The sequence below is a fragment of the Candoia aspera genome, chromosome 1 (genome assembly GCF_035149785.1).
Source record: "Candoia aspera isolate rCanAsp1 chromosome 1, rCanAsp1.hap2, whole genome shotgun sequence".
Lineage (NCBI taxonomy): Eukaryota > Metazoa > Chordata > Lepidosauria > Squamata > Boidae > Candoia > Candoia aspera.
Genome location: NC_086153.1, coordinates 62304963 through 62331659, shown reverse-complemented (window position 1 = coordinate 62331659; position 26697 = coordinate 62304963). Strand labels below are relative to the sequence as shown.

The following is a 26697-nucleotide window of genomic DNA, read 5'->3' as shown; positions in this document are numbered from 1 at the left end:
CCCTCTGGAATCTGCTTTCCTCTTACTGTATGAGTACATACTGTAGGTCCCAGATTGAGTCGCCAGGCTTGGAAAAAAGTGTGCCTGAAGCTCTGCGGGACTATTGTCAGACTATATCAGCAGAATCAATCTAGATGGACCCCAAGTTCTGACTTGGTGTCAGCTATAATGATTTTATTGTGCACTGAGTGCCAAAGTGTAAGTACTAACTCTGTAAGAGAAAATAATAGTAGCTGCATTTGGCCCACAGACAGGCCAATAAGGGGACATTTTTCATTTTTGAAAGAATGTTTTAGAAGTTGGAAAATATTTGTGAGGTGTCCAGAAGAAATTAATTGCAAAAGTATCAAAAACTGCCACATGCATGTAATAGGTATACATCAGTAGATGACGAATGGTTCCACACATCCTTAGTGTACAGTTAGTATACATATGGAGAAATGTATGAAAAGGGCTACAGCTCATCACACAGGGAGATACATCTACAGTATCTCCATCTCTGTCATAACCCTATTTTTGGAGGAAACCTGAACAAGCAAGAAATTCATCAGAATGTTGTTTATTTTGACATTGCTGCTGATTTGGCTACAACAAATCTCATGATATCAGTACACGGCATGTTATGGCTTCAGTCCTTACCTATAATTTCATTTCCCCCTTCTGATGATAATTTAAATCCTAAACTATCAACTGGACTTTGGTACAATGTTTCTCCACCATTTGGGGACTATCCAGGACAGGTAGTTCTCGTTTAGCGACTACAATTGGGGCCGACAACTCTGTCGCTAAGTGAAGCAGTTGCTAAATGGGAAATCATGTGACTGTGACTGTGCTTTCCTTTTTACCACTCCCTTGCCCTTTGGAATGCTCACCCAAGTAGCCCTGGGATAGTGTTTGAAACGGACAAGACTGATCAGTTTCACACCTTCAGCTTTTGTTTGGCTCCTAACCTTTTCCTTGCCCTTTGGAATGCTTACCCTAGTGCTGGAATAATTAGCAAGAAGGGAATTAATGTTTGTATTTACATTCATTGGAGAGGAAGGGATTACAAGACAGTAAGCAGGTACACAATGGGGAATACACATCGAAAGCAATGCACTGGCAGCCATGAGTGTGCTATGCAAACAGCCTGGTGTATTCCCCATTGTATAGCTGCTTACACTCTTGTGATCCCTTCTTCTCCAATCTCTCCACTCTGCATGGGGCGGGGGGGATGAAAGCAAGTCAGGCACAGGAAAGATTGCCTACAGAAATTGCTTTTTTTCTCCCCACCTGCAGTGGGGAGATTGGAGAGGAAGGGATTACAAGAGAGTAAGCAGGCACACAATGGGGAATATACCAGGTTGTTTGCATAGCGCGCTTGTGGCTGCCGGCACCAGTGCATTGCTTTTGATGTGTATTCCCCATTGTGTGCCTGTTTACTCTCTTGTAATCCCTTCCTCTCCAATCTCTCTGCTCTGCAGGGGGTGAAAAAAGGAAAACAACAGGTCAGGCACAGGACAATGTGTAGTGACTGTAATGGCCATCATGTGACTGAGGGACCATGCAAAGGTCATAAATCTGGGCATTGGTTGTAAAGTTATTTTTGAGCACTGTCATAATTTTGAACGGTTGCTGAGCGAGGTAGTCGATAAGTGAGGACTACCTGTATTTCCACAAAGATACCAGAAGAGGTTTTAAAAAGTGTTTTAAGTTATTCTGCTTATCTTCAGATATGTACTGTACAGTAGCTATTGCTGAGATTTCCTTGTTCAGGTGCCTCCAGTCACATTGTTCTTTTCCTTCCTCTCTTTTTTACATTGCAGAGGGCTGGTATGGAGAACTTTATGGAATTCCTTCATAACACATTAGGAAGCCACCTGTTAAACTTCTGGATTGATTGCGAGGATGTCATGGATTGCACCAGGCACTTGGAGGCCACAGTTTCACCCCAGGAGTCCCAGCTGTTCTTTGCCAGTGCCTTTCGGTGAGAATGCCATTCCCATGAATTTCTCACACTAGGAGTGGTGGGAAATGTTGAGCAAGGGCACAAGGGATGAGATGAGCAAGATCCATAAATGGATCTTGTGAAAGATAGCAGAAATATCAGTTATGTCAAGAATCAACAACCATTCAGCTTCAAGGCCATGAAGTGCAGGGCAAAGATTTCTTTGAAATGTGAGAAGGGTGATGAAAAGCAGCAATGGGTTTAAACTGCCATGAATAGAAGAGAGAATTGAACCCTCTACTGACAGAAGGGAATCAATGGTTTAACAATTCCATTCTAGCTGCAATGAAGATTCTTATCTAGCTGCAATATATCTTGTGCCTGGGAGACTAGCTAAGTCTGAGCCTATCTTCCTAATTAACCTGTGCAAAATAGGAGTCTGAGATTTATTACTGAGTCCTAGTCTGGGTGTGGGGGGTATGTGATAGATCTTTTGATTTGAAACAGGGAAACAAAAACCTAATTAACTTATGTCTAATGTTTTATCTGATCAGAGATATTGGGGTGATGAGGGGAGTCTTTAAATCTTTTGAATGACTTCCCAAGCTGCTATTAACTTGGAATGTTGGGGTGGAGGAAGAGAGAAGGTGCCACGGATCATGCCTGTATCTTTTTCAGCAGGGCTAATGAAAGCTTGTGGGAGGTATAGTAATAATGTGGTTATTAATTTAGTTTATATATAATATTGTATGTTAATAACTATTTTAAAAAGAAATGTTAATTATAATTGTAATATTTTAAAGCATAATAAAATGAAATAAACAACTTAGTAGAAAGCAAATTTCCTTCATGGCAACTTTTGATTATAGGAAGGTAAACTTTTTAGGTAGGCACACCAAAGAGTTTTCTTAAATTAAAGCCAATTCTTGCTAGGTTGTCAAGTCTTGCCAGATTTTAATATAAATAAAGATTCAGCAAATCTAAGAAGATTGCCATTTTAAAATTTTACCATTTAAAATTTAATTTGAGTTTTGCAAATGCCATCTAGGGTCATGTCTGGGCTTGTAGACACTTTTTGCACTAAAACCAGCATCATGAGTTGATATTGATATGTGTCCCCCACTATTCCTGGCCTTGCTGTGGCTCCTGGCTATTGCTGCTTATTCACCTGCCTTGTCCAAGTGAAGTAGTGAGAAGGACGAGGAGGAGGGATATTATTCCTCATCTCATGTTCGGTTGGTGCACTGGTGCCAGGGCCACAATGGGGGGGGGGGGCAAGTGGGGCATGTGCCCCGGATGCCACGCTGGGGGGGCACCAAAATGACAAAATAGTATTTGTATACTGAATGGGGGGGCACAGAATCCATGTTTGCCCCGGGTGACACAGACTGTAGCTGTGGGCCTGATTGGTGCAGTTTGGGCTTCTGAGGGCAGCCACAATTTGCACCATCTGGAGATCACACTTATCTATACCTGGATGATTCACTGCTCTATGTTATGCTGCATAATACAAAACATCCAGCTTGTTCTTTTATTCCTTGGGATACCTGAAGAGCCTGAAATATAGGGACAAATATTTGGAGGAGATGGTAGAGGGCGAGGTATACATGGACTCTAATTGACCCTCATGAACTACATGAGCCCACATCTTGAGGGATGTGAGCTTGTGGCAGATTTCCACCTTCTTTCAAGAGTAGAGGGAGTAATCATATAAGCTATGCTACCTGATCACCATCTAGTGTGCAGTGCTGGTATCATGTATTAAATTTTGCATAATCCTCTTTTTTAAAAAAAGAAAATAGAGATATATGTTTATGTAGCACCAAGCAGGGAAATATTCCAATGCAAGTGGATTTTGTGCTGCTGCTCCTCTTTTGGCAGGAGTATTCAAGCCAAGTATATGCTGACCGTTCTTCCTGCTTTTCAAGTGAGTAATACAGCTGGAGTGCAAGTCTGGAGTACAAGTCCCTTTTCCTTTGTCCAGGTAACAGTTTAAGTAATCAGAAACTTAACTAAGCTAGCTGGTATCCCAGGTGAGAAAGCTGGGTTCAGGGGATAATTCTTTGCCTCCTGTAGCCTTCTTGTGCAGAAATGGCTTGCGCAACTGAATTGCAGGTTCTGTCCAGTGAGAGCTGCTTCATGAATCAGAACAGTCATGAAATCCTCCTGTTGCCTAGATTTCTTGTGAATATCTTCCCCCTTGATAATTTGCTAGATGGCTATCAGAGGGTTTGTTTTTCACCTTAAAATAGGGACTTCTGACAATTACTAATGGGGGATAGTCAGAATCAAATCAATACAGCCTTTAGAAGATAGTTAGAAACATGTACTTATTATTTTCATTTTCTTTTAATCTGGCATATTTAAGAGGTTAAATATTAGCCCCACAATAATGAGAATAGATTAGACTCACCTTTTAAATGGGTGAGGGTCCATCCAGGCTGTTCTGCATTCCTCTTCTACAAAGGCATATGTACAGAATACTTTACTTACTGGAGTAATCTCAAAAGTGGCAGCAATCACAAAGTCAAAGTATGTATGTGTAAAGTGGAACTTGGTTTCTATTTTATGCAAACTCTGTGCTTCCTCTTTGCCACCAGGAACAGCTTGAGGAAATTACAGGCGAAGAGGAGACGGCTTTTGCTGCCTTGAGCAGGAAGCAATATGATGCCTTAAGACGACTGCGCTCTTACTGGGTCCCCCGATTTCTAATTCACTATCAGAGAACCAGGCAGCTAAGGTTTGTGCTAGAAGGGACACTGTGCTTTGGGCAGGGCTGCAACTAGGGTCTGTGTCACCTGGGGCAAACATGGATTCTGCGCCCATTTTGGCGCCCCCCCAGCACTCATTTTGGCGCCCCACTTGCAAATGCCCCGCTTGCCCCCCCCCCAGTTTCAGCCCTGGCTTTGGGAGTTGGGCTATAGGAGATAGATACAAATATTCTTATATTCTAAATAGAACATTTTAAAATGGCCTTAAAGCATGGACCATATAATACACAATTAGTCCTGTGTTCTGTTCTTGTTTACTCTGTGGTGGAGTTTAGTAAAGAACCACACCCCCACTTAATTTTCTTCATTCAACCAAAACTGGAAATGTTGATTTATTTTAAAGTACCTTGTCAGTATAATTTAGTACTCCTATAGGCTTGAACCCAGTTCAGAGGTCCATGTTGAAGAGGAGCTTTTCTGCAGTAGTGGTTTCCCATCTTCTTTCAATATGGCCGCAATGCTTCCTGTTACGGGTGACCAAAAGAACATGGCGAACTATATGAAAAGGAACAATGACTGGAGAATGGCGTGAGTACCAGTCCATAAAACAGAAGTGCTAGGTTTGTTTTATTTTTGATATTGACTGTTAGTCTACTGTAATCATAAATCATGATGGGTTTCTCCCCCTTGAAGCTTAATCAATTAGTTGTCCTTAAGTACTCAGGATCTGTTACTGTATCTACTTTTGTGTGTTTATTAAAATGATTTATGTATTTGTGTGTGTATTACAAAGCCCGTTTGTTGTAATATGGAAGTTCACTGGCTAACTGCGCTGATCATTGTTTCTTAGTGAATCCTACCTCACAAGGCTGATGTGCAAAAAACCCCCAAAACCCAGAGGAAGAAGTGCTACGCTTACTGCTTTGTGCAAAGTTGGAATATAAATCTAATGAATAAATAATAATACTCAAGGCAACTTAAAATAATTAATATCACAATGGTCAAATGGTAGAAAAACTTGGTAGAAAAACTTCAGTATTCAGTAACTGGCAAATTAAAAGCCAGTTGTTAGTAGAAATGCAGAGAGGAGGCTATATAAGCATTGTTTACATTTGTTTTGCAATGCTGTGGCAGCTGTTAAGAAAATCTTCTCTTTCTCTATGCTTCTCCAATGGCATGTTGGTTTCTTCTGTGACTATTTTATTGTTAACCATTCTAGGCTTCTCTGGGAGGAAAGTTAGTATAGAAATAAACCAACAAAGAAATGATACTATAGGTCAGTGTTTCTCAACCTCAGCAACTTTAAGATGGGAAGACTTCAACTCCCAGAATTCCCCAGCCAGCATGCTGGCTGGGGAATTCTGGGAGTTGAAGTTCACGCATCTTAAAGTTACCAAGGTTGAGAAACACTGCTATAGATGATCAGCTTTGCTTCCACTGGGGAAGGACAGAATACTTTTTGGTTTTAATGAAGCAGACTGGTAATTCTGCTTTTCTCTGAGACAAGTCTCAGAATGGTTTAGGAAAATCTGAATGCAGTTCTGATCTCATTGTTTCCTCTACAGCAGAAAGATCATGAATAATTTGGTTTTGGTTTCAACGTTTAGGAAAAACAGAAATGGAACTGGCCCAAAGGAACTGTTGGGCTCCCTTAAAGACTCCTTTGAAACCCTGAGCACTACTCGATTTGTTGAGGCATTGATGTGTGATCTGGGGGATGGGGATGGTCTCCTTCACTACTTGACTAGGTGAGTTTCTTGGCTGCCTTCAGCGTTCCACTTTTCATAGTTGTGCTTTATTCTCAACCCACAGGAGGCTATTTGATTGTGGGAATCTTCTGAAAAAAGCAGGATCCAACATTGCCCTGTGCTGATCATCTGGCTGCCTATATCCTCTTTTTTGTTGACAGCAGTCCTCCAGTTCACCTTATGTTGAAGTAGGTATCTTTCATGGTTATCCTCCAGGTTTGAGGATCCACAGAAGATTCATCATCTATTACTGTGGAAGAAGCTAAAATGTTATGAAAATGCACAGGAGAACCAGGCAAGCCAGTCTGAAGAACGTAATATAGCCTGGCAGATTTTTCATTTGTTTCTGGCCACTTACACAGAATGCAATTCAGGTGAGCTATATTGGAAGGGTGAATATGGGGGAATCTGATTTAATCACCTGAGTCCAGCATTGCAAAAAGCCTAATTGGAAAAAACTCATTACCCAGAATGTTGGGCTCCTGTGTGTGGGAATAGATGTCCTTAGAAAATGGAATCGTTGTCATTAATGTCATGTCATCTAGTATTTTTGAAGTTGAGTCAGAAAGAGGAACAGATGGATGGACGATGTTGACTTAAGTTTGTAGTTCCTACAATAGATCAGAATCAAACTGAGTATCAGTGATGGTATGAATGTTTTATGGTTAGAGAAAGCAAGAGATGTAATCCATTTTAGGAAGGCCCTTTCTGTAGATGGGTTACAGGATATCTTTGCTGTGAAGACAGGTGATAGTTCTAATCCACTGTAATTCTTGGTAAACATATTCATTAATTCTGCCCCACTGGTATCCTGATCAAACAGATTGTTTAGGGTTTGGAAACACCATTAAAGCCTACTTGTAACTGCTATAGTGTAAACCATAGACACTGATGCCCTATCTTATAACCTATGTTGGAAAAAAAATACCATTTGCTTAATTTCCAGCTTTTATCAGATTTGTTCACCAACTATTTGGGGGCACTTGGCCTATGAAGAAACAATTTGAAGCTGGAGTCCTCGGTCAACCTTGTGCTCTGATTCTCCTTTCTCTGCAGAGCTTAGTTCCAGTATGCTAGAATACATCCAGCATCTCGAGAGAATACTTTCCACTGGCAGTGGAGACTTGACATTTTCTGCTTTTGAACCCATGATTCAATATGTGCTGCCTATTCTGGGTGGGGTGTGGATCCGTTATGTTCGCCATGAAGTCACAACTTTCCTTGAGTGAGTCCTAAGATGTTCTATTCTAAATTTTCTGAAAAGTAAACATATGGATTTTCTGATGGCAGGTCTTTCAAAAGTTGTGGACCTGCAACACTATAAACTAAGACTTTATGTAATATTGTGCAGACATTGGGCAGGTCCAAATGTTGTTTTTGCTATATTAATGAAGAAGATTTTAAGAGTTAATTAAATCTAACAAATTGAGACATCCATTATCTCTTTGGCCAGGGGGGAAAACCCATTACAAATAATTTGTAAACTCTCCAATCACAACAATCAAATCCAAACTCTCCAATATTATTATCTAATTTTTTTTTCTTACAGATACTGTGTACCACTGTCTCATTTGGATGTTGAAAGTACTGAAAGCAAAGACCATAGAAGCAAGCAGGACAGAAATGGGAGGTATTCAAAACTTTTGTGGAAATTAAAAGGTTACCTTGGTGACCTCAGTACATTTATGTTGTCATATTTCCAAATCATGTAATCTCAAGGTTTTGAAATAGGTTTTATACATTATGGTCTATTACATAGACTTACTTGAGAGTAAAGCTTAGTTGAACTTAGGAGGATTTCTGTATAGATGGCATAAGATTGTACTGTTACCTCAAAAGTAAATCAGTTGTTGGAGTTAATTTCTAATGGTATGAATAAGATGTTGAAGGAGCTGGACAGTGAGATAATACATTAAGGATAATGCAGTAATTAGACTAAGATTTGGAAGTACAGATGTTTGGTCTTTGCTCCCCTCAAAAGTAACAACTCAATTATTACTACAAAGTGGAAACTAAAGTACAACAGAAAAAAATAGCACTATCTAGAATTTGACTAAGTATTTCGGTTTTGACATGCATATGCGTTTTAATTTCTAGCCCTCATGGTTGTGGAGGAAAGGAAACTGCAAATGAAGTTGGTTTTGACCTTGGCTTCCAAGGTTGAAAGAATAGGTCTTACATACAGTACAAGGGACGCGGTGGCGCTGCGGGTTAAACCGCTGAGCTGCCAATCGGAAGACTGATTCCTCAGCCATGTTCTCTTTCATCCTTTGCCTTCTGCTGCTGCTTCACCCTTTGCCAAATAATAGGTGAAATTTAAAAGTATTGCAGCCAGTATTCATTTTGCAGATTATGTCATTGTATTTCGGATATTTGCACTATTTATTCTTAAAAATGAATGTTTTATTTGTACATCACTAGTATATATATTTTGCCTGCAGGATAAAGAAGCAGAAACAAAACACCAATGTTCGTGACTCAAAAGACAGAGGGTTACACAGGAAAAGGGATAGAAAGGTGGTGGTTTCCAAATCTCCCAGCACAAGCAGTACAGACCAGGGAAGTAGGGAAAGATCACCAGTTCTTCAGGACTCACCCACCCCTCAAAATGTGCCAGATTTTCTTGGCAACCCGGTTATCTTAAATGTCTATAAAAAGGCAGCTTGTAAAATGCAAAATATAGAGCTTCAAATGGTTTTAGGACTGCTACAGGAAGTGGAGGCTTGCTTGGAAGTCCCAGGGTGTGAAAAATACCTGAATTGTGCAGTCAAATTTCTAGACATCTGGGACAAGCTGGAGGCTTTGAGATCCACTATCCCCTTCCCCAAAGAACTGAAGAAAAGAATAAAGGAAGAAGTGGCCCAGGGAGAAATTACCAATTTTAGCTGGAATGAAATCCGACTCTTATTACATTCCCTGGTTGTCCCTGCTTTTGAGCAGTTTTGGGATGAGATGAGTGAAGGGTTTAAGAAATATGGACTGGTGCCTTCTCAGATTCCAAAGGAACGCTGGTGCAAGCTGGAACCATTCCTACATGTGATAGCTGGAAAAGTAGCTCTTAGGCGTTTAAGGAACCGGGAAGCACAAGATGCATCAGCAGCCACAGCAAAACCTACAAGGGAAGATAAAGAATCTTTTTGGCAGTTGCTGAAAGAGGCTGCAGAAGGCTGGCCCACTGTGGAGATGCTCCATTTCCTTAAACACCTCCAGGTGCATGGCACACCTGTGTTGGAGAGTGGTTTGCATTTTCTACTGGAAGTGCAGAAATTCAAAAATGCTCATCATGCCTGGCCTGACATGGCTCTTCTGAAGAAAAAGGTTCTTGTGATACATGACTGTTTCCTTGCTTCTCAGATTGAGCCTCAGCTGCAGGTAAGAGCTCACAATGTCAGTGGTACTTTTATTCCCCAGGTGGAGTGTCCTGTTTATCAGGTTGGTTGGTTGGTTGGTAAGAACTGATTAGCAAAATTTAAGCAAAACAATTTATTTTAAATGTAGGTTTATGATTGTTATCTCATCTTGCATGTAAGAGTGCTTATACTCTCTATGATAAAGGACAATCATATTGATTGTTACACTGTCTGTGTTAAAGGGAAATAACCATGAATGGGTATTACAGTCTTTAAAAATGATCCACCAGATTTGTTGGCAGAGAACATTTTCTTCAAAAATTTCCAGAAGGAGAAATTCTCCAACAATTTCTCAAGAGCAGAGAACAGTAACACTGGTATAGAAAAGGCCTCCTTGGAAAATAGGTTTCATCGTATCTTCCTTGGGATTTAATTGAAGCAGGGGAAGCCATGGAGGCTGCAGTTGACTGGAGAAACAGTTGTCCAATTAGAACCAGGAAATTAACAGACACCTCTTGGTCACTTCATCATTAATATGTCCACAAACACTATGCTGCAAAATTTTCTTTTTTGACAGAATTGCTGAAACAAATTCTCATTCATCAATTTCAACAAGTAACAGTAAAATGAGCAGGAGTATTTTCTTTGAGATGTCTGTCTGTCTGTCTGTCTGTCTGTCTGTCTGTCTATCTGTCTATCTATCTATCTATCTATCTATCTATCAATCATAAAATTCTGTGACCAGAGTAAATTATGCACAGGATAAATTTCACCACATAGCTTAATCTTTCAAAATTTTCAAGCTTAAGAGCAAGAAACCTGCTTTTGGGGGAGGGGGTAAAGCAAAGCAAGCTGTAATTCTCAGCATGGTGGATTCAGTTACTGCAACCATATTTTTGTAGTGGCATCAGAGGGTAGAATACATGCAGACTTGCTTCCTATGCACTACATTGTAATATACATTCTGTGACTATTTGTAATATGAAGTCCTGTAACTGGGATTATGGATGCAGAGTTAAGGATCCCATTGTTATTCCTGGCTCTTTCTGTGGTTTTTGATACTTTTGACCACATGTAACCATTGGAGCATATGGGGAAGCTGAGGGCTCAAGACACTGTTCTTCAGTGGTTCCACTCCTTTCTCCTTGGTCACATCCCTAAGGCATATTGGGAGACCCCTGCTCAGTCCTTTATGTTCAACATGGACATGGTTGGTTCCTCAAAATTTAATCTTGGATCCTATATTATTTAATATTTATAAGAGGCCAGCGGGAAGGTCATTCACTAATTTTGAGCAAGTTGTTTTCAACCTGTTGATGATACTCAGCTACAGTTCACCTTTCTTGAGGGCGCAGGGTTGGATGATACTAGCGATTCCATACGGCTGCAGGCTGTAGAGGAGTGGATGTAGGAAAATCAGCTGAATTCTGATGAGATAAAGCTGTTATTCTGCAGGCTGAACTTTCTGAGTTAGGAAGTGTACCTGTTCTGCCTGGGGTTGTACTCCTAGCAGAACAGGTTTGCAGAGGTGAGGTGGAGCTCCTGGATCAAGCACTGGTGATGGGCAGTTATATAATGTTAGGGAAAAGGAGACCTTTTTATCAGCTTCATCTGATAAACCAGGTGGGACTTTACTTGTAGGACAGAAACCAGTGGCTCATGCACTGGTAACTTCAAGCTTTGAGTATTGCAACATACTCTTTGTGGGATTACCTTTAAAGGCATAAAGGTGAAGCTGGACCAGAATACAATAACATGAGTGGTGGGGCATTTTTGGGCTCCTATGTCATTCCTATGCTGAAGCAACTTTATTAATTGCCAGCCTTCTAAACCTAATTCAGGGAGCTTGTGATGGTGTGTAAGGCCTTACATGGTTGAGCCCAAAGTGCCTGCTCTTCTGAAGTCCATCCAGGAGGACATCTTTGGCAGACCCTAGTTTAACAACTGATTCACTTTTCTCTATGGCAGGATATCATATTATGAAATCAATTGCCACTGGAGTCAGAATCTTCCTACAGTTTAGGATTGGCCTCAAAACAGATTTATTTACTAGGCCTTTTAATGTTTGAGATATCACAATAGACTGTTGCCTGCAGGCTGTGCTGAGCAGTTAAAGGAATGGAAGTAATACACATTTTACAAATAAATGGTAGTCACGTATGCACCTGTGAAAGAAGCTATCATCACAGATTCTGTAACTTGCCCACAAGGCTGTATAAAGCCAAAAGGGACAAGAAGAAGTCAAAACAACAGCATCAAGAATTTCAGAGAAAATATAGCAAGATGCACTGAGTAGCCTAACAGTCTAGTAGTCAATATTCTCTCCAGAACAGCAATTCCAGAATAATGAAATGCCATCATCTACCTCCTACTAGCTAAATTAATTTCAGCTTCTTACAGCCACAGCTTATTTTATCTAGAGAAATGTTCTGGCTGATCAGTTACTGCTGCATCAGTAACTCTGGCAGTGAAACCAGATTCCATCCAAATAGAGGCCAAAGTAGCAGGAAAATAATGTGAGATCATACATTTGACCTCCAAATAATGTCTCTGTCTTATTGTGCAACTGGAGAGGAAAAGGGGAAAGGAGATGTGGTTCCAGGGGTAATCTTGGCATGCAGAAAGCAGAATGTGTGTGGCTTGCCCTGCAGGTGGCAGTGGATAATAAGAGGCTGGGCAGAGCTATCCGGGCAGCTGAGCAAGCCCTCCAGAAGGAGATTCCACCCCCAAGTTTGTTTGACAGTCTGAAGGATTCAGTCTCCAGCATCCTAATGCCATACTGGGCTGCCTTTCAAAAACACTGGCTCAAGAGATCTGTGGCAAGTGCACAAAGAGCCCCAGGTAGGTTCATTGTCATTTGGAAGTCTGAAAAAAGACATAAACACGTAGCTATTGTGCCGTTTGCTTCCTAAGCCGTACTAGGCAAAGCTTAGAAAACAAATGAGAAGTAGGGGATACAAGAAATCAAAGGTGGGAGATAAAAAAAGGAAATCTAATTAAAATTAAAATTAGTTTATACTAGCGAAATGTATCTCTCCATGCTTTTCTATTCTTGCAAATCATATTTGCTTTCACCATGTCCATGCACTGATTCATACACTGCCTTCTGTTCTTTGAACTTAATTATTTATTTTTCAGGATTTGATCAACCCCATCCAACCTTGACTTTCTTCGTCTCCCACTTCCTTTTGAATAATTCATCCTTCCTTCATACATCTGTTTTATAATCTGATCCTCATTCATTATGTCTATATGACCAGCCACCTCAAATATTTCTTTAAACTTGATACTCACTTTTATATTCAATCTGCATTCATTCAATATCCATTCATTCTTGACTCTATGTCATTTTATTTTAAAACACTTAAGTCTCCATTCCTATTGGGCTACTTCTTCCAGCAAATAGCATTTACACATTTTGTCATCCATTTCTTTACTACTATTTTACAATAGTAAAGTTAGTAGTAAATGTTCTACCAAAGTAGTGTTTCACCATGTATGTTTATTATTCTTCGCTGCATTTCCCTGTCAGAGATAACTAATGCATCACATTAACCTTAAAATCCACAGTCACTGAATTGTTGACTCTAACATTCACTGCATATCACTGTGGAACTTAGCCTTAGGTAAAGGTAAAGGTTTCCCTTGACATTAAGTCCAGTCGTGTCCGGCTCTAGGGGGCGGTGCTTATCTCCGTTTCAAAGCCGAAGAGCCGGCGTTTGTCCGTAGACACTTCCATGGTCATGTGGCCAGCATGACTACACGGAACGCCGTTACCTGCCCGCCGAAGCGGTACCTATTAATCTTCTCACATTTTGCATGTTTTCGAACTGCTAGGTTGGCAGGAGCTGGGACTAGCAATGGGAGCTCACCCCGTCACACGGATTCGAACCGCCGACCTTCCGATCGGCAAGCTCAGCGGTTTAACCCGCAGCGCCACCGCGTCCTTACCTGCATACAAAAGTACACACATATTTACATCCCCAACCAATATACCACTACTTTCGCCACAACTATTCCTTATACACATAAATATACTAAACAACCAAAGAGACAATGCTGAACATTAAGGGTTGCATTTATTCTCACATGTGCTTTATTTCCATCATATACTGCTCTGTCCTGCACTAGCACCCAACTACACGTATATGCAAAGTATTGCATAATTCAGGGCAGTTCAGTTTACTTTATACTTTCTCTAAATCAAGAAATGCCCAGTAAACTTTCTTACATTTACATTCCTCAGTCATCTGCCAAGTAGCAAAAATCTGGCCTACATATTGCCTACATGGCATAAAGCCATGTTGCACTTTCCAACTTTTACTCATTGTCACTTCCTTTTAACCTTACCATCGTAATTCTGATGGTGTGCTCCAGGTCCCTTCAATTAAACAGTGTCATTTATTGAGACCTATGAAGCATGCCTTCTCTGTCACAGTGCCTGCCCACTAGAAGGAGATCCCCCCCAAATTTGTATGACTCCCACTCTGATGGCATTCCAAAGGGCCTTCAAAACCTGTCTGTTCTCCCAGATTTTGGGGTAGGGTGGATGTGGTCCCTTGTTTTTTGTACATACAGTATAGTATGTTGATCAGACAGATGTTCATTTTTTATACATATATGGTATATTGTATTCTATATTTTATTTTACATAGTGAGCTACTTAAGAGTCAGTTTGGAGTTGGATGGCATCTAAATCTAATGAAATAAATTCTGCTAGACACTTTTCCAAACATGCTTAAGTAATCCACCTGTACAGAGAATGTCAACTATTCAACATCTATGGGTGAATTATTCAGTATGTACAAAAAAATTCCCACTGCAGGTGAATTCTTGGCTTTTTGTGCAAAATAATAACTTGAATCCAGCTCTTTGTTGTTTAATACCTCTTATTTCTTATGCTGCCTACTGACTGCAAGGGGAAAGGAGGCCCAGAGAGGTTTCTTTTAACCCAAACATATACTTTTGTTTTCCCAATGCCTTGGAGGTCCATAATTAAATCATTGCTACAGAAGCAGCAACAAATAATTACTATAAATGACAGTTCCTCAATGCCTTGAGGGAAGCATGGATGCAAAAGCAGGGATTCAACATTTCAGAATTGAGCCCTATTAAAGCAAATAAACCAGGTAATTTCCTGCTGCTTTGTTGATAGCCAGAAATTAATTCTGTTTGACTGATGGGATCCAAGACTTGGTTTCATCAAAATTAACTTACCCTCTATTTTAATACAGCTCTTGCTGTCCATTTCTTTTTTTGTCCATATTGGCAGGACTAAATATCTTCTAATCAAGAGTTTTTCCTCCCTCTGGGCTAACCAACTACTCCAGACTCAAAAGACCTCCTTCCTTGGATGAGCAAGAAAAAGAGAGCATTAAAGTTACTTTCACAATGGGGAGAAAAGAAGACTGAATATCTTGTTGCAGAGTGCTGGAAAGCATTTGGCCCAGAATGATCAGAAAAATCACACACCAGGCATTTCTGTAAAAATAAATTTATTTACAGAAAACACAAAAACATATTTACAGGCTTGTGCATTCACACATGCTCTCAGAGAGAGGAGGGCTCTCTCAGCTGCTTACTCCCTGCAAGGCTAAAAGAAACTAAAGTCCTGCAAGTTGCCTTCCCCTCAGACAATGCAACTATTAACACCTAAACTGAGGACAATTAAATTCGACCTCTTCACCTGGCCAGAATGATTTGTTACCATAGTAACCTTAATTTCTGTAGCAGAAAACAATATACCAACATATCTCTTCAATATTTCAGGGTTGAATGCTCTTATTTTCAGTGTGCAATAACTTTTTAAAGACTGGCCAAAAATGGACAGTGCCGCAGATTAACCAAATGTGCCAATTAACCAAACCAAATTTACATAACGTGCTAAGCTAAGAAGCTGCTTAGCAAACATGGGCCGCTATTCCTCTTTCTAACTCTTGGTCACACGTAACTCTTCCAGCAAGTGTTGTCACATATCTTATGGGTAAATCCACCCAAATACCAACCATTTGGAGTTCCCTGAAACTGGACTTGCAACCTATAAGAAACTGGGATTTGTAAGCTAGAAGTCCTGTTTTTTTCCAAAACCCCAATGGTGGCCATTTTGGTTCAGAGGAAAATGTAAGCAGAAGCTTGGTTAAACAACTGTGGGATGTAAGGGGAGAATAAAATGGCACTGTGTTCATTTTTGTGGACTAGTCTTGTACAATGTTGTATAAACACAGCCATAGAGAGAACCTGGATGCATAGGAGCTGCCGTTATTGAGTCAGCCTATAAAACAGGACCTGAGTTTTTAGGCCAAAGTCCTCCTTTAGGGAGTTGAGACCATTTAACTAGAGATTTCCCAAATTTAAGTTAGGCCTGTTTGCTTGCAAAACACTTGTGCACCATAGATACAATGCCTTCCACGGAGGTTAAAAAATAGCTTTGTAATTGATATTCTTATTTTCTACAGTGCTGAGAAATCAGCTGCTCCTGCAGAAGAGACAGGCCATGCTCAATGAATCACCACGGTCTCTTCAGCTTCCACCACTCCAGCAGCCCAAAGTAGACAATGGAAGCAAGTCTCAGGATGGTTTTATATACTCTTTCTCCATCAGTGAAGGCGTTATAGTACGGGTCTGTATGCGGCAGTATACTCATTCCCCCTACATAGAATTCAGTAATTTAGAATCTGTGGTGATGGTAGAGCTTTAAAACAGGCTATGGAATATGTGTCCTCTAAAGTTTTTGGATTCCAACTCTCATTAAACACTAGGTCAGAGATGATGGAAGTGGTAGTCCTACCACATCTGAAGGGACAGGGTTTTCCCATTACTAAAAGTGATTTGGGCAAAAACATTGCATTTTCTCTAGTATCTGACAAGGGATGATGTTCCTGGGTAGTTAGGACAGCATTCAAAGTACTGCTTGTCTAAAAACAAAACAAAACTATTAAGCGCATCACTAGAAAAAGTTTCTACAGATATGGCTAAGTCTGGTAGCAAAAGTGCCACAAATTGAAAAACAAACACATGTTCCTCTTCTGATAATTACATTGCCATCAATTAAGTTTTTATTTTACCTGTGCAAAGCTTAAGGCCTGTTGCAAAAAATTTGTTGTTAATAGAGCAATTATACATACCAATATTATTTGTTCAAGATGTTATATTTGGTGAAACAATCTTTAAAAAGTGTGAAATAATACGCTTTTTAAAAAATCATGATATAAAAAACTTTATACAAATAGTAATAGTAAGCTAATAGTAATTTTCCCATTTCTTGAAATTCTGGGCCATGGTTTAACTGAAATATTGGCAAAACACTCAATTATTGACATGCTGTTTAGCTTGAACATAAATAGAGAGCTGTAGCTAGACTGGTATTTTGCTGGCTTACAAATGTGCATCTAAAGTGGTGCACATGACATAAAGGGGGACAACATAGACATATGATAGACATAGACATAGCTTTTTGTGTGAAAAATTGTTTTCTTTTTTAATAGTATCACACTGAAACTGATGGAAGATTACACTAATGTACTAATTTCTTCTCTTCTCAGAATACAAACAAAGACATCCTGAACCTTAGCTCTGCTGTGTCCAGAAGCATGAACAAACCAAATGGATTTGAGTTTCCTTCACTTCCAGTGTACCAGAGCTGACTGAAGCAAGGAAGAAGGGTGCCTTCATATAGTTCCCAAGACTCTGCATTGTAAAACATTCTGTATGTTGCTAGTCAATCATGTATTGGGACAGTGCTTGACTGTAGTTCAGTTAAGAACATGGCACACATGTATGTATTTTCCCTCTCTGTTGTTGACAGGGGTGATTTAACTAGGAATGTACTATTTAGTTAAGGAAATTCAAAATCTTCTGATTGCCAAAATATCATCAAGAACACCTTTATGAAGCTTGGAGTCTGAAAATAAGAGGTTGTGCTTTTTTCCAAGAAAGGTTCATTAGTTCCTACTATGGATTTCCAGCAACAGCCCTTTCTTATAAAAAAAAAAAATTCATGGCTAGACCCTGAGTCTATGGGAAAGACTCAGCTGATACTTTCCATCAAATGACAAGAGAGTAGTTCTGCCAGTGAGGCTTATAAGGGTCTCACACTCTGAGACTCTACCAAAGGCCAACCCACATTTGCTATATTTGTCCCTCAGTTGGTCTGCTACAACTTTTTTTTTTTTTTTTTTGAAAACCACAGGTTCTCCTTCCTCAGTTCCAAAAAAATATTTTTAAGGTTAGCAAAAGGTCTTGACTTCTGAGCAACATAAAAAGGATCAGATTAGGATAAAAAAAATTGAACTGAAAAAAAGTGGTAGATGCGGTCCATTTAAAATTAATCCAGGCATGGTTAGTCAAACCCTGGCAGATAATCACAAACAAGTGGATGATAAACTCTGGATATAACAGAATTTCAGAGGTGATTTGCACCAGTATTATTTGTGTGAAGCAATGTTCAACAGCAAAATCACCCTCCAAAGAAATTCCTATTTGCAAAATTCGTACAACCAGCCAGAGAAAACCTGGCTAGCATACTTGCCTGGATTTGTTCCATTGCATAGTCAGGCCTTGGAAAATGGTTCCAGTCAGACAGCATACTAACTTTTTGTTCTACTGGATAAAGAACATGGTCTTGTAGCCAACAAACTTATGTCCTTTATTGTCAACATTGTAGTTATTTTTTTCTTAGCAACTACGCTGAGCGGTTGATTATATTTGCCTGTATGTTAACTTCCCTTGTGCTCATGTGGCTGGTCAAAGGACTATCTCTGTTCTTCTGAACCTTAAGTGCAAATTATATTTCATGAAAGTTCGTACTTTGTATACATCGGCTAGCCAAGGCCCAAGCAGCTCATTCTATCAGTCCAGTAATCCAGACGAATCAACAGTGTTGCAGGACATCATGTACAGAGTTCATTAGGATTCACAGTCATTCAAGTGAATATCCAGATTCCTCACAAATGAGCATCAAAATACATTCTTTGCATATTCCCGTGCTGCTGCCAGCACCATCTGCAAATCATCGGTCTTCGCCATGCCTTTAGCTACAACTCCAGTACCATCTGCTTTGCCTCCCATTTGAGTACAGACAGCGAGAGCCCAGTCAGCTGCAGAAACCTTTGATAAAGAACTCTAAGAAGGGGGACAAATTAATAGAACATAGATGAGCTGCCAAGAATGGAGACCAGATTTTTGCAGCAGGTATTTGAGAAATGTATGCATGTGAAAAAAGTGCATTTACTGATTTAGAGAAAGTGTGTGATAATCATCTTAAAATTTCTCCTTCCATTTTCCCATCTTAGTAGACATTCTACTAAAGTATACAAATTCAGAGAGCCAGATTGGTCTAGTGGTTAAGGCAATGGGCTAGAAACCGGGAGGCTGTGAGTTCTAGTCCCGCCTTAGGCATGAAAGCCAGCTGGGTGACCTTGGGCCAGTCACTCCCTCTCAGCCCAACTCACCTTACAGGGTTGCTGTTGTGGGGAAAATAGGAGGAGGAAGGAGTATGAGGTATGTTCGCCACCTTGAGTTATTTGTAAAAATAATAAAGGTGGGATAGAAAATAAATAAAATAAAAAATAATGTGAATAGTCCTAAATTATGGACTATATGTGCTTTTGTATGCCAATGTCATTTTATTGTTAGTTGAGAACCTAAATGATTTCCCATGAATATTAGATTGCATGAAACAACAAGGAACAGGGTTCTGAAAATTAATGTAATGAAACCTGAAATAGTTCTGTTAGGAATATGGAAAAATGGAGTGAATGATTGCAAGTTATATTTACCTGCTAAAAAACTAGAGGAAATAGATGAATTTGTGTGTGTCTCTCTCTCTGTATAGCCTTCAAGTCATTGTTGACTTCTGGCAACTGCCTGGACATGTTCCTGCAGTTTTCTTGGCAAGATTTCTGAAGTGGTTTGTCATTGCCTGCTTCCTTGGGCTGAGAGAGAGTGACTGGCCTAAGGTCACCCAGCTGGCTGTGCCTAAAGTGGAACTAGAAATCATGGTCTCCCTCTTTCCAGCCTGGTGCCTTAACCACTACACCAGTCTGGCTCTCTGAATTTGTATACTTTAGTAGAATGTCTACTAAGATGGGAAAATGGAATGAGAAATTTTAAGATGGGCAAATGCTGGTAGAAAGGCTGTTGGTAGTATGTGGTCTGTTGCAAGAAAAGATTGTTGAATTAAATGGAGGCTGTGTATAAGAACCTGCTTCTGTCCATTTTGTTATATGGCAGTGAGAACTGGGTATGTAAGGTAAAACACAGAAGTAGATTGAATGCAGTGGATATGGGTTAATTAAGAAGTGTGTGTGGTAAAGCAAAAAAAGATAGGGTTAAGAAAACGAGCACTGAATGATTGTGGATTGACGGTGAAAGGAACACACTGAGGTCATTTGATCACAGAGCATGAATGGGGGCTGAATTATAAAATACAAGAAGAAAGAGTGAAGGGGTTGTCAGAAAGGGGAAGTCTGAGAAAATCATGGCTGGATAGTCTTAATGAGATCCTGAAATAAAGAGCTGAAAAGTTTAAAGAACAAAAGGCAATACATGAAATTGTGGATTGACATGGGAGAAGCAAGAATGGCTTGCAAGAATAGAAAAGTATGCAGAGGTATTACGAATTGTACTGATAAAATTTAGGTATGTTTCCTTTTCTTTTTTCTTATCTCATGTCTTTATTTCTCTGCTTTACCATTAGGGAAGTGCAGTACTTTTGATATGAAGCCAAAAAGATGCTTCAGAACAGGTGTAGGAGCACACACTGCATACAGTACTAGTACTTCTGTAAAGAACCTGCCTCTTTTTGTGGGCTTACTTGGAGGTCATGTGGTCACAAGAAAAATGTGTTTGAGCTAAGGAGCACCAACAGAGTGAGACAATATCCTTCAGAGCAGCAGTTGACACACTGTTGACACTTACTTAAACATGCATTTTCTGGGGATCACATGGCTATTGTGCAAAATCAGAAAGATAGAGCTACACCCCCTCCAAAGCACCTTCTCAGCTTTGGATCCAAAGTGCTGCACATCCTTATTATTCTTTACTCCTGTCTGCATTTTGCATAATGTTGCTTCCATGAAAGGGAATAGTGTGATGGGTATGTATGCTGGGAATGGACCGGGTGGCGAATATAGACAGCCTAGCTTCGGTTGCTGCATATAGCAAGAATTTCCCTGAGGAAAGTGCTTCTCAGTATCACAAATGCAAAGCCTTTAAACCACATGAAAAGTACAACTGGGGTCCACTGTATAAGAGCATGTGTTTGATACAGAATTTGCTTATAGGAACCTCAGGTTTCCTTAAGGAGACCCACAAGAATGTTTTAAATCCTCAGAATTATAGTGATACATTATGATAATATTACTGGGGGTTCCTTTGTTCCACACTGATCCGTTTCCTCTGAAGTGTCTACAGTATCTTGGTCTCTGGTGGTCTACATTAAGCTTTTATGGGTTTTTCCTTTTTGCAACTTCTGTTTGTGCCAAATACAGAATATTGGAAATCCTTTCTGCAAAACAGACCTATCTGGGGGCCGTGGGGTTACTATGAAAACTTATATACTGTACTACCTATGAGCCAATGTCTGGCGTGGCACTACATCAGCAAACTCAAGAGATAAAACCTTCCGTTTTAGATCCCACCCAGTAGAGACTACCAAGCAGTTGGCTTGGAGTTTTTGCTTATTTTCTCCAAATTGTAATGAAAGTGACAATTTGCAATCTTTTTTAGACATTAAGGGAAATCCAGGGTGGACTGATTTATATTAAGGCAATTTAATTAACTCAATCACTAAGAGAAAACCCTGATTTAAATCATCTGCCACTGATATTTCTTCACATATTAATGGTTTCAATGAAAGGTCAGATTTCTTCACATATTTCTGAAAACAGTAGTGCAAATTGATAACTAATATATTTTAAACTGTAAATTAATATACCTGTTTAGAACATCAAAGAGGATCTCTTTGGGTAATATATTTTAGATGAATAAAAAACAAGTATTTAGGAAATAATATATTCATTACCTATAGCTGCAGTGACAGCACGTTGAAAGTATCCGCCATTCCTTTCATCTCAGCCATTTCTTCTGAACAACTTTTCTTACCTTGGCTCTGTCTTAATTAACATCTCTAACTTGTTTGGCCAAATTCCATTACCATGTAAGTCTACAACCACGATAATCTCCAGCCTGTGATTTCCCACATGTAACTAAAAGCAAAATCCTTGAACTATGGGCCAGAATCATTTTCATGGAATGAAAAACTAAAATGTTTGACTACCAGGTAACCTAGTATGTGAATGTGACAGAGCCATTAATTTATTTTCATAAAATTGCTTAGGCAAAAAAATGTAGCATCTTTACAAGAGAATTTCATCACCATCACGCTTAGGCATGATGGTGATGAAATTCTATTGTAAAGATGCTACATTTTTTTTAAAAAGTAAAAAATTTAGTACTTTACTGGGGCTGTTCTAAAAAAAAAATAAAGATGCCCAATTTAAATTTTCTTTTAAAGTCATGTTTTTATTGACCCTAATGAAAATACACATTTCAAAGTTCGTTATCACTCAAAGAACATGAAGATTTTGCTTCTATCCTTTCAGAATAGTGGAAACGTCAGGATCACTGGGAATCCCACTTACCTTGGATACCTGGCAAGCGCAAAACACCTGGCCAGGTGCTTGTGAGCTAAGCAACATCACTGAAGCCCCTGGCACTTTGTTACACAGTTGATTGACCGCTTTCATCAAGATCTAGGACAAAAAAAAGATAAAAATAAAACACCTTTAAAACATTTATTTTAATCAAGAAATTTAAGAAGTGGAACAAGTCTCCAGTATTTTAGATTGCATGATGTTATGAAGCATTGCAACATTCCATGGACTGTGAAGGAGAAATGGATTATAACAGATAGGTTGAGAGTTGGTAAAAAGGAAGGATCCAAGATTACATGCTACAGTAATTATAAAAATAGAGGAAAAAATCTAATCATTAAAGAGTTCGGAACTAATCAGCCCACTCACAATATCTGAGCAGCTCAGGTGTGATCCTTTCTCTGCTCTAAGCTTTTTAACAATTGAGAAAGTCAGTTCAATCTGCTGACTGCCAAAACAGCTTCAGCATGGCCCTCAGGCTGTTATGCTGCTTTCTAAGAGAAATCCATAATGGGTTAAAACTCACAGAGGGTGACTCAGCAGGAACAGTATCAATGATGACTGATTCACTGGAATACTTTGTCAGCAAGTCTTGCACCTTCTCTGCAGCCTGGAGAAAGAACATACAAAATGCATTAATAATGGCTGTATAACTGACATAAAATGAGTAGCAGAAGAGAGGTGATACTGTCAGTGGAACATCACAGTGACATCTGCACTAATTACTACTTTAAAAATGCAAATGTAAAACAAACCAGAAATCCTTCTGTAAGAGCATAAGTCCATGGACTGTGTTGCACTAAAATGGAGTGCTTGTTACAAAACATCCGTATTTTCTTTTTTTCAAAAAATATATGTATTAACAGTGGAAGTTACCAGAACAGAGAGAACAGGAAGTACCACAACAGAGAGGAAAGAGACATTAAAATTTACCTTGGAAAAAGAGAGAAAGTCTGCCATGCCAAAAGTCTAATCCCATTCTGTAGCAGTGACTTGTTTCCTCACTAATACTCTTTAAGTCATTGAAAGCTCATTGGTTTTTGCTTTACCGCCTAATCACAAGATAAAGCATAAAAAGAGGACTCCACATTTCTAAATTTGAGGATACTTTACTCCAAAAAGACCTGTGAACCTGTTCTTGAGCTCTTGTTTTGTTCCCAAATAACCGTATCACAAGCTGAACATCCTGATGATTAGGCTCAGAACTCTTTCTAGTAGATCAATCACCTTTCTCCACAAGCATCTGACCATTTTTTTCCCTTCTGTGCCTGTGCATTAGGAGTAAAGTGCAGCTGTTGGTTAACTACAAGTCTCAGAAGTTTTAGCCAGCATGGCCAATGATAGAGGATGCTATGAATTGCATATCAGTGGTGGAGGCTGCTAGGAATGCATTTCAACAGATAGAGGACCGTGGGTCACTCAGTCTTATTCTGTACAGTTTAGTATAAGATCTTCAATTAGCACTGTCCTCAGGGAGCTCCATAACATTTAACTAGGTTATCTTTCTTAGCTCTCCATAGGGGAGCAATCCACAGCCCGAACAATCCATTCATTTCCACGCCGATCTTCTGTATTCAGTTCAACACAGGAACAATCACAACACTGAAACCCTCTCCCCTAACACATTCATCCTAATTAGCTGGGTTCCAGATTTGATTTAAATTTGGAGTACAGTTTGAAGTAAAGTACCAAATTATTATCAGTCTTTTTAAAACTATTCACATGTGTTTTACTTTAACATGTCTTGCTGTGTCAAGATACAGCATTCACATGCAAAGGCTTATATTTAATCCTGGTTTACATTTTGTTTATCTTTAATAAGCAGATAATTACTTTTGAATAATCTTATCTGTGGTTTCTGACTTGCTTAGCCTTTGCAGAACCCTTACACAATCTTACAACTTTATGGTAATGTTGCCTTGGGATGATGGGAATACCAGTCCAAATATTGGGAAAGCACCAAAGTGGGGTAGGCTGTGCTGGTGTGAGAGGTTTTCTCTACTTAGGTATTTACAGTAGTTCATTATGTATAAACAAGCACTGTAAGTAAGTACAGTTAGTAAAAAGCTGAATAAAAATTGGAACGTAATTGCAGGTTCTGTCCATGGGCTCAAGTTTATTTTACCTACGAAAAAGCTACAATAATCATAGGTAAAGGTAAAGGTTTCCCTTGACGTAAAGTCCAGTCGAATCCGACTCTAGGGGGCGGTGCTCATCTCCGTTTCTAAGCCTTGGAGCCGGCGTTGTCATAGACACTTCCGGGTCATGTGGCCAGCATGATGACACGGAACGCCGTTACCTTCCCGCCGAAGCGGTACCTATTGATCTACTCACATTTGCATGTTTTCGAACTGCTAGGTGAGCAGGAGCTGGGACTAGCAACGGGAGCTCACCCCGCCGCGCGGTTTCGAACTGCCGACCTTCCGATCGACAGCTCAGCGGTTAGATAGAAATAAATACCAACACAAACTTTAAAACAATCCAATACAGGATCAGTTCAAGTTGATTCTAAGACTACGACATAGCAGGGCATAGCATGAAGTAGCAAAAAACCTAGCTGGAAGTCCTGCCATGGATTTTCTGTCTGGTCTTAGACCCTGTCCGTTTAGTTAATCCAAGTATATAACAATTTACATATCATAGACGGATGTGATGTAGTTTGGGAAAGGTGCCACTTACTATACTTCTTTATATATTCATTTAATTAAAAATGTATTTCTATACATATATGTAATTAATTACAATATTTGTTGCTTTGAAATCAACATAATAAACTGCCAGTTCAGAATTCATCACAAATATGGTTTAGCAGTCATTCAGTTTCTATTAAGAGTATTAGGTCACATAGTTGATTAACACCTCTTTGCTTATTTAAGTTTTTTGTAACTTATTATGAAATTCTGTCATGCCTGCCAAAATGAAGACTTGCTGGATCCTTACCAGTCTGATTTCCATTTTTCTATGGGCATTATTGGCTGCTTGCTGCAGTGTTTTGAGAGTAGCCTGCAGTTTCCTTTTCTGCCACTGGGTCATTTTGGTAGTGTCCACCCTCTGTAAAACAAATCAACTCCATTAAGTCTTTCCATTTCTCAGATTCTTTTTCAATTGGGAGAGGCAACAATTCTCCAGCAATGCAACTGAAGGAAGAGTTTTTTCCCCCCTGTAGCTAAAAAGACAGTCTGTTTGAATGAATGAAGCCCTAATTTCACTCTTAAACAGAAACATTTCGGCATGATGTACATTGATAAAAATGTCAGTCTTCAGTGAGTACCATAAAGCTGTCAGCTGTTTGTGCCAGAGCTCCCAAATGTTGGCCCCTGCTTATGTTACTGGCCAGCCAGCTTACTGAAATCAAAGGAAGGGAAATAGGATGATGGCACTAGTCAGTCAGTCAGGAGAAAAATAAAGCCCTTGAAGCAATCTGATTAGCTAGTTAATGACAAGTATATGCTGAGCATATTGAACTCATATGGGGGTGGGGGCAAGAGGGCAGGCTTCAGTAAACACTTCTTTACCATTAAATTATCAAAGGATCCAGACCTGAAATCAGACATCCTACCTTCATATGATGTATAGCAATGGATGTTGCAACTATACTAATATTTCCATTCATTCAACAAGTATCAGATAATATAAGCTTACTTATCAGAGAACTAGGAGCTTATGTGAGAATAAGGTCATGTAATAGCATTAAAAAAAACCTGCCATGAGGTCTTTTCATGAGAAAGCAGGCACTACTCACATCAGTCAGCTGTCCAACTTCCTTGGAGATTCGCCACGCTTCATTAACTGAGGCTCCTCCCAATTTCACTCGGGTAGCAAGTGAATCCACCTCTTTAGCCAAGAACTGGCCAATATCCCGAGCCTACAAAAAAAAAAGAGATAATTGATGCCTTAATAATATTCAGCAGCTAAATGTTCTGAAGCCTTGAAACTAGCTGTTTCATAAGTGCCAATAGTACTCTGAAAAATTCTCAGCTCTTTCTCAATAGTACAAGGAGTGCCATCTGAACCGTGGGGTCCATCACCTGGCAGTATGCCGTCATTTACTTTACCTTGTCTGTCCTTGTGGTTTTCTTGGTCAAATACAATGGTTGTTTACCCCCGTCTTCTCCCGTGCAATATGAAGTGATGCTTTTGATACTGACACTAAAGTGATTATCCTCCTCTAGCTTTCCTATATCACTGCTGCCCAATATAGGGGTCTGCTTGCTTTAGCTGGGCAGCTGGGATGACCTTCATGCCTTGGGTGACCCTGCTGGGAGTGTATATTCTTGGCATACACTCCTGGGGTTCTTCAGTCAGCCC

At 39.6% G+C, this 26697-nt stretch overlaps 2 protein-coding genes across 2 annotated transcripts in view; one reads left to right on the top strand and one right to left on the bottom strand.

The window, feature by feature from the left end:
* The first annotated feature begins 5221 nt into the window (after window positions 1–5221).
* On the top strand, window positions 5222–16433 carry LOC134488018 (uncharacterized). The gene is made up of 8 exons (XM_063290250.1): window positions 5222–5226; window positions 6246–6386; window positions 6603–6760; window positions 7443–7611; window positions 7936–8016; window positions 8828–9758; window positions 12388–12577; window positions 16192–16433. The coding sequence occupies exons 1-8, from the start codon at window positions 5222–5224 to the stop codon at window positions 16431–16433; spliced, it is 1917 nt and encodes a 638-aa protein (XP_063146320.1).
* Window positions 16434–18356: 1923 nt separating this feature from the next.
* Window positions 18357–26697, bottom strand: part of AARS2 (alanyl-tRNA synthetase 2, mitochondrial) — a 33405-nt gene continuing 25064 nt past the window's right edge. The window contains exons 18-22 of the mRNA XM_063304908.1: window positions 26132–26254; window positions 25330–25440; window positions 22916–22999; window positions 22378–22488; window positions 18357–18856 (exon numbers count right to left, since the gene is read on the bottom strand). Of these exons, the coding sequence (XP_063160978.1) occupies window positions 18692–18856; window positions 22378–22488; window positions 22916–22999; window positions 25330–25440; window positions 26132–26254 (594 nt within the window). The 3' untranslated portion in view covers window positions 18357–18691. The remainder of the gene's footprint in view (window positions 18857–22377; window positions 22489–22915; window positions 23000–25329; window positions 25441–26131; window positions 26255–26697) is intronic.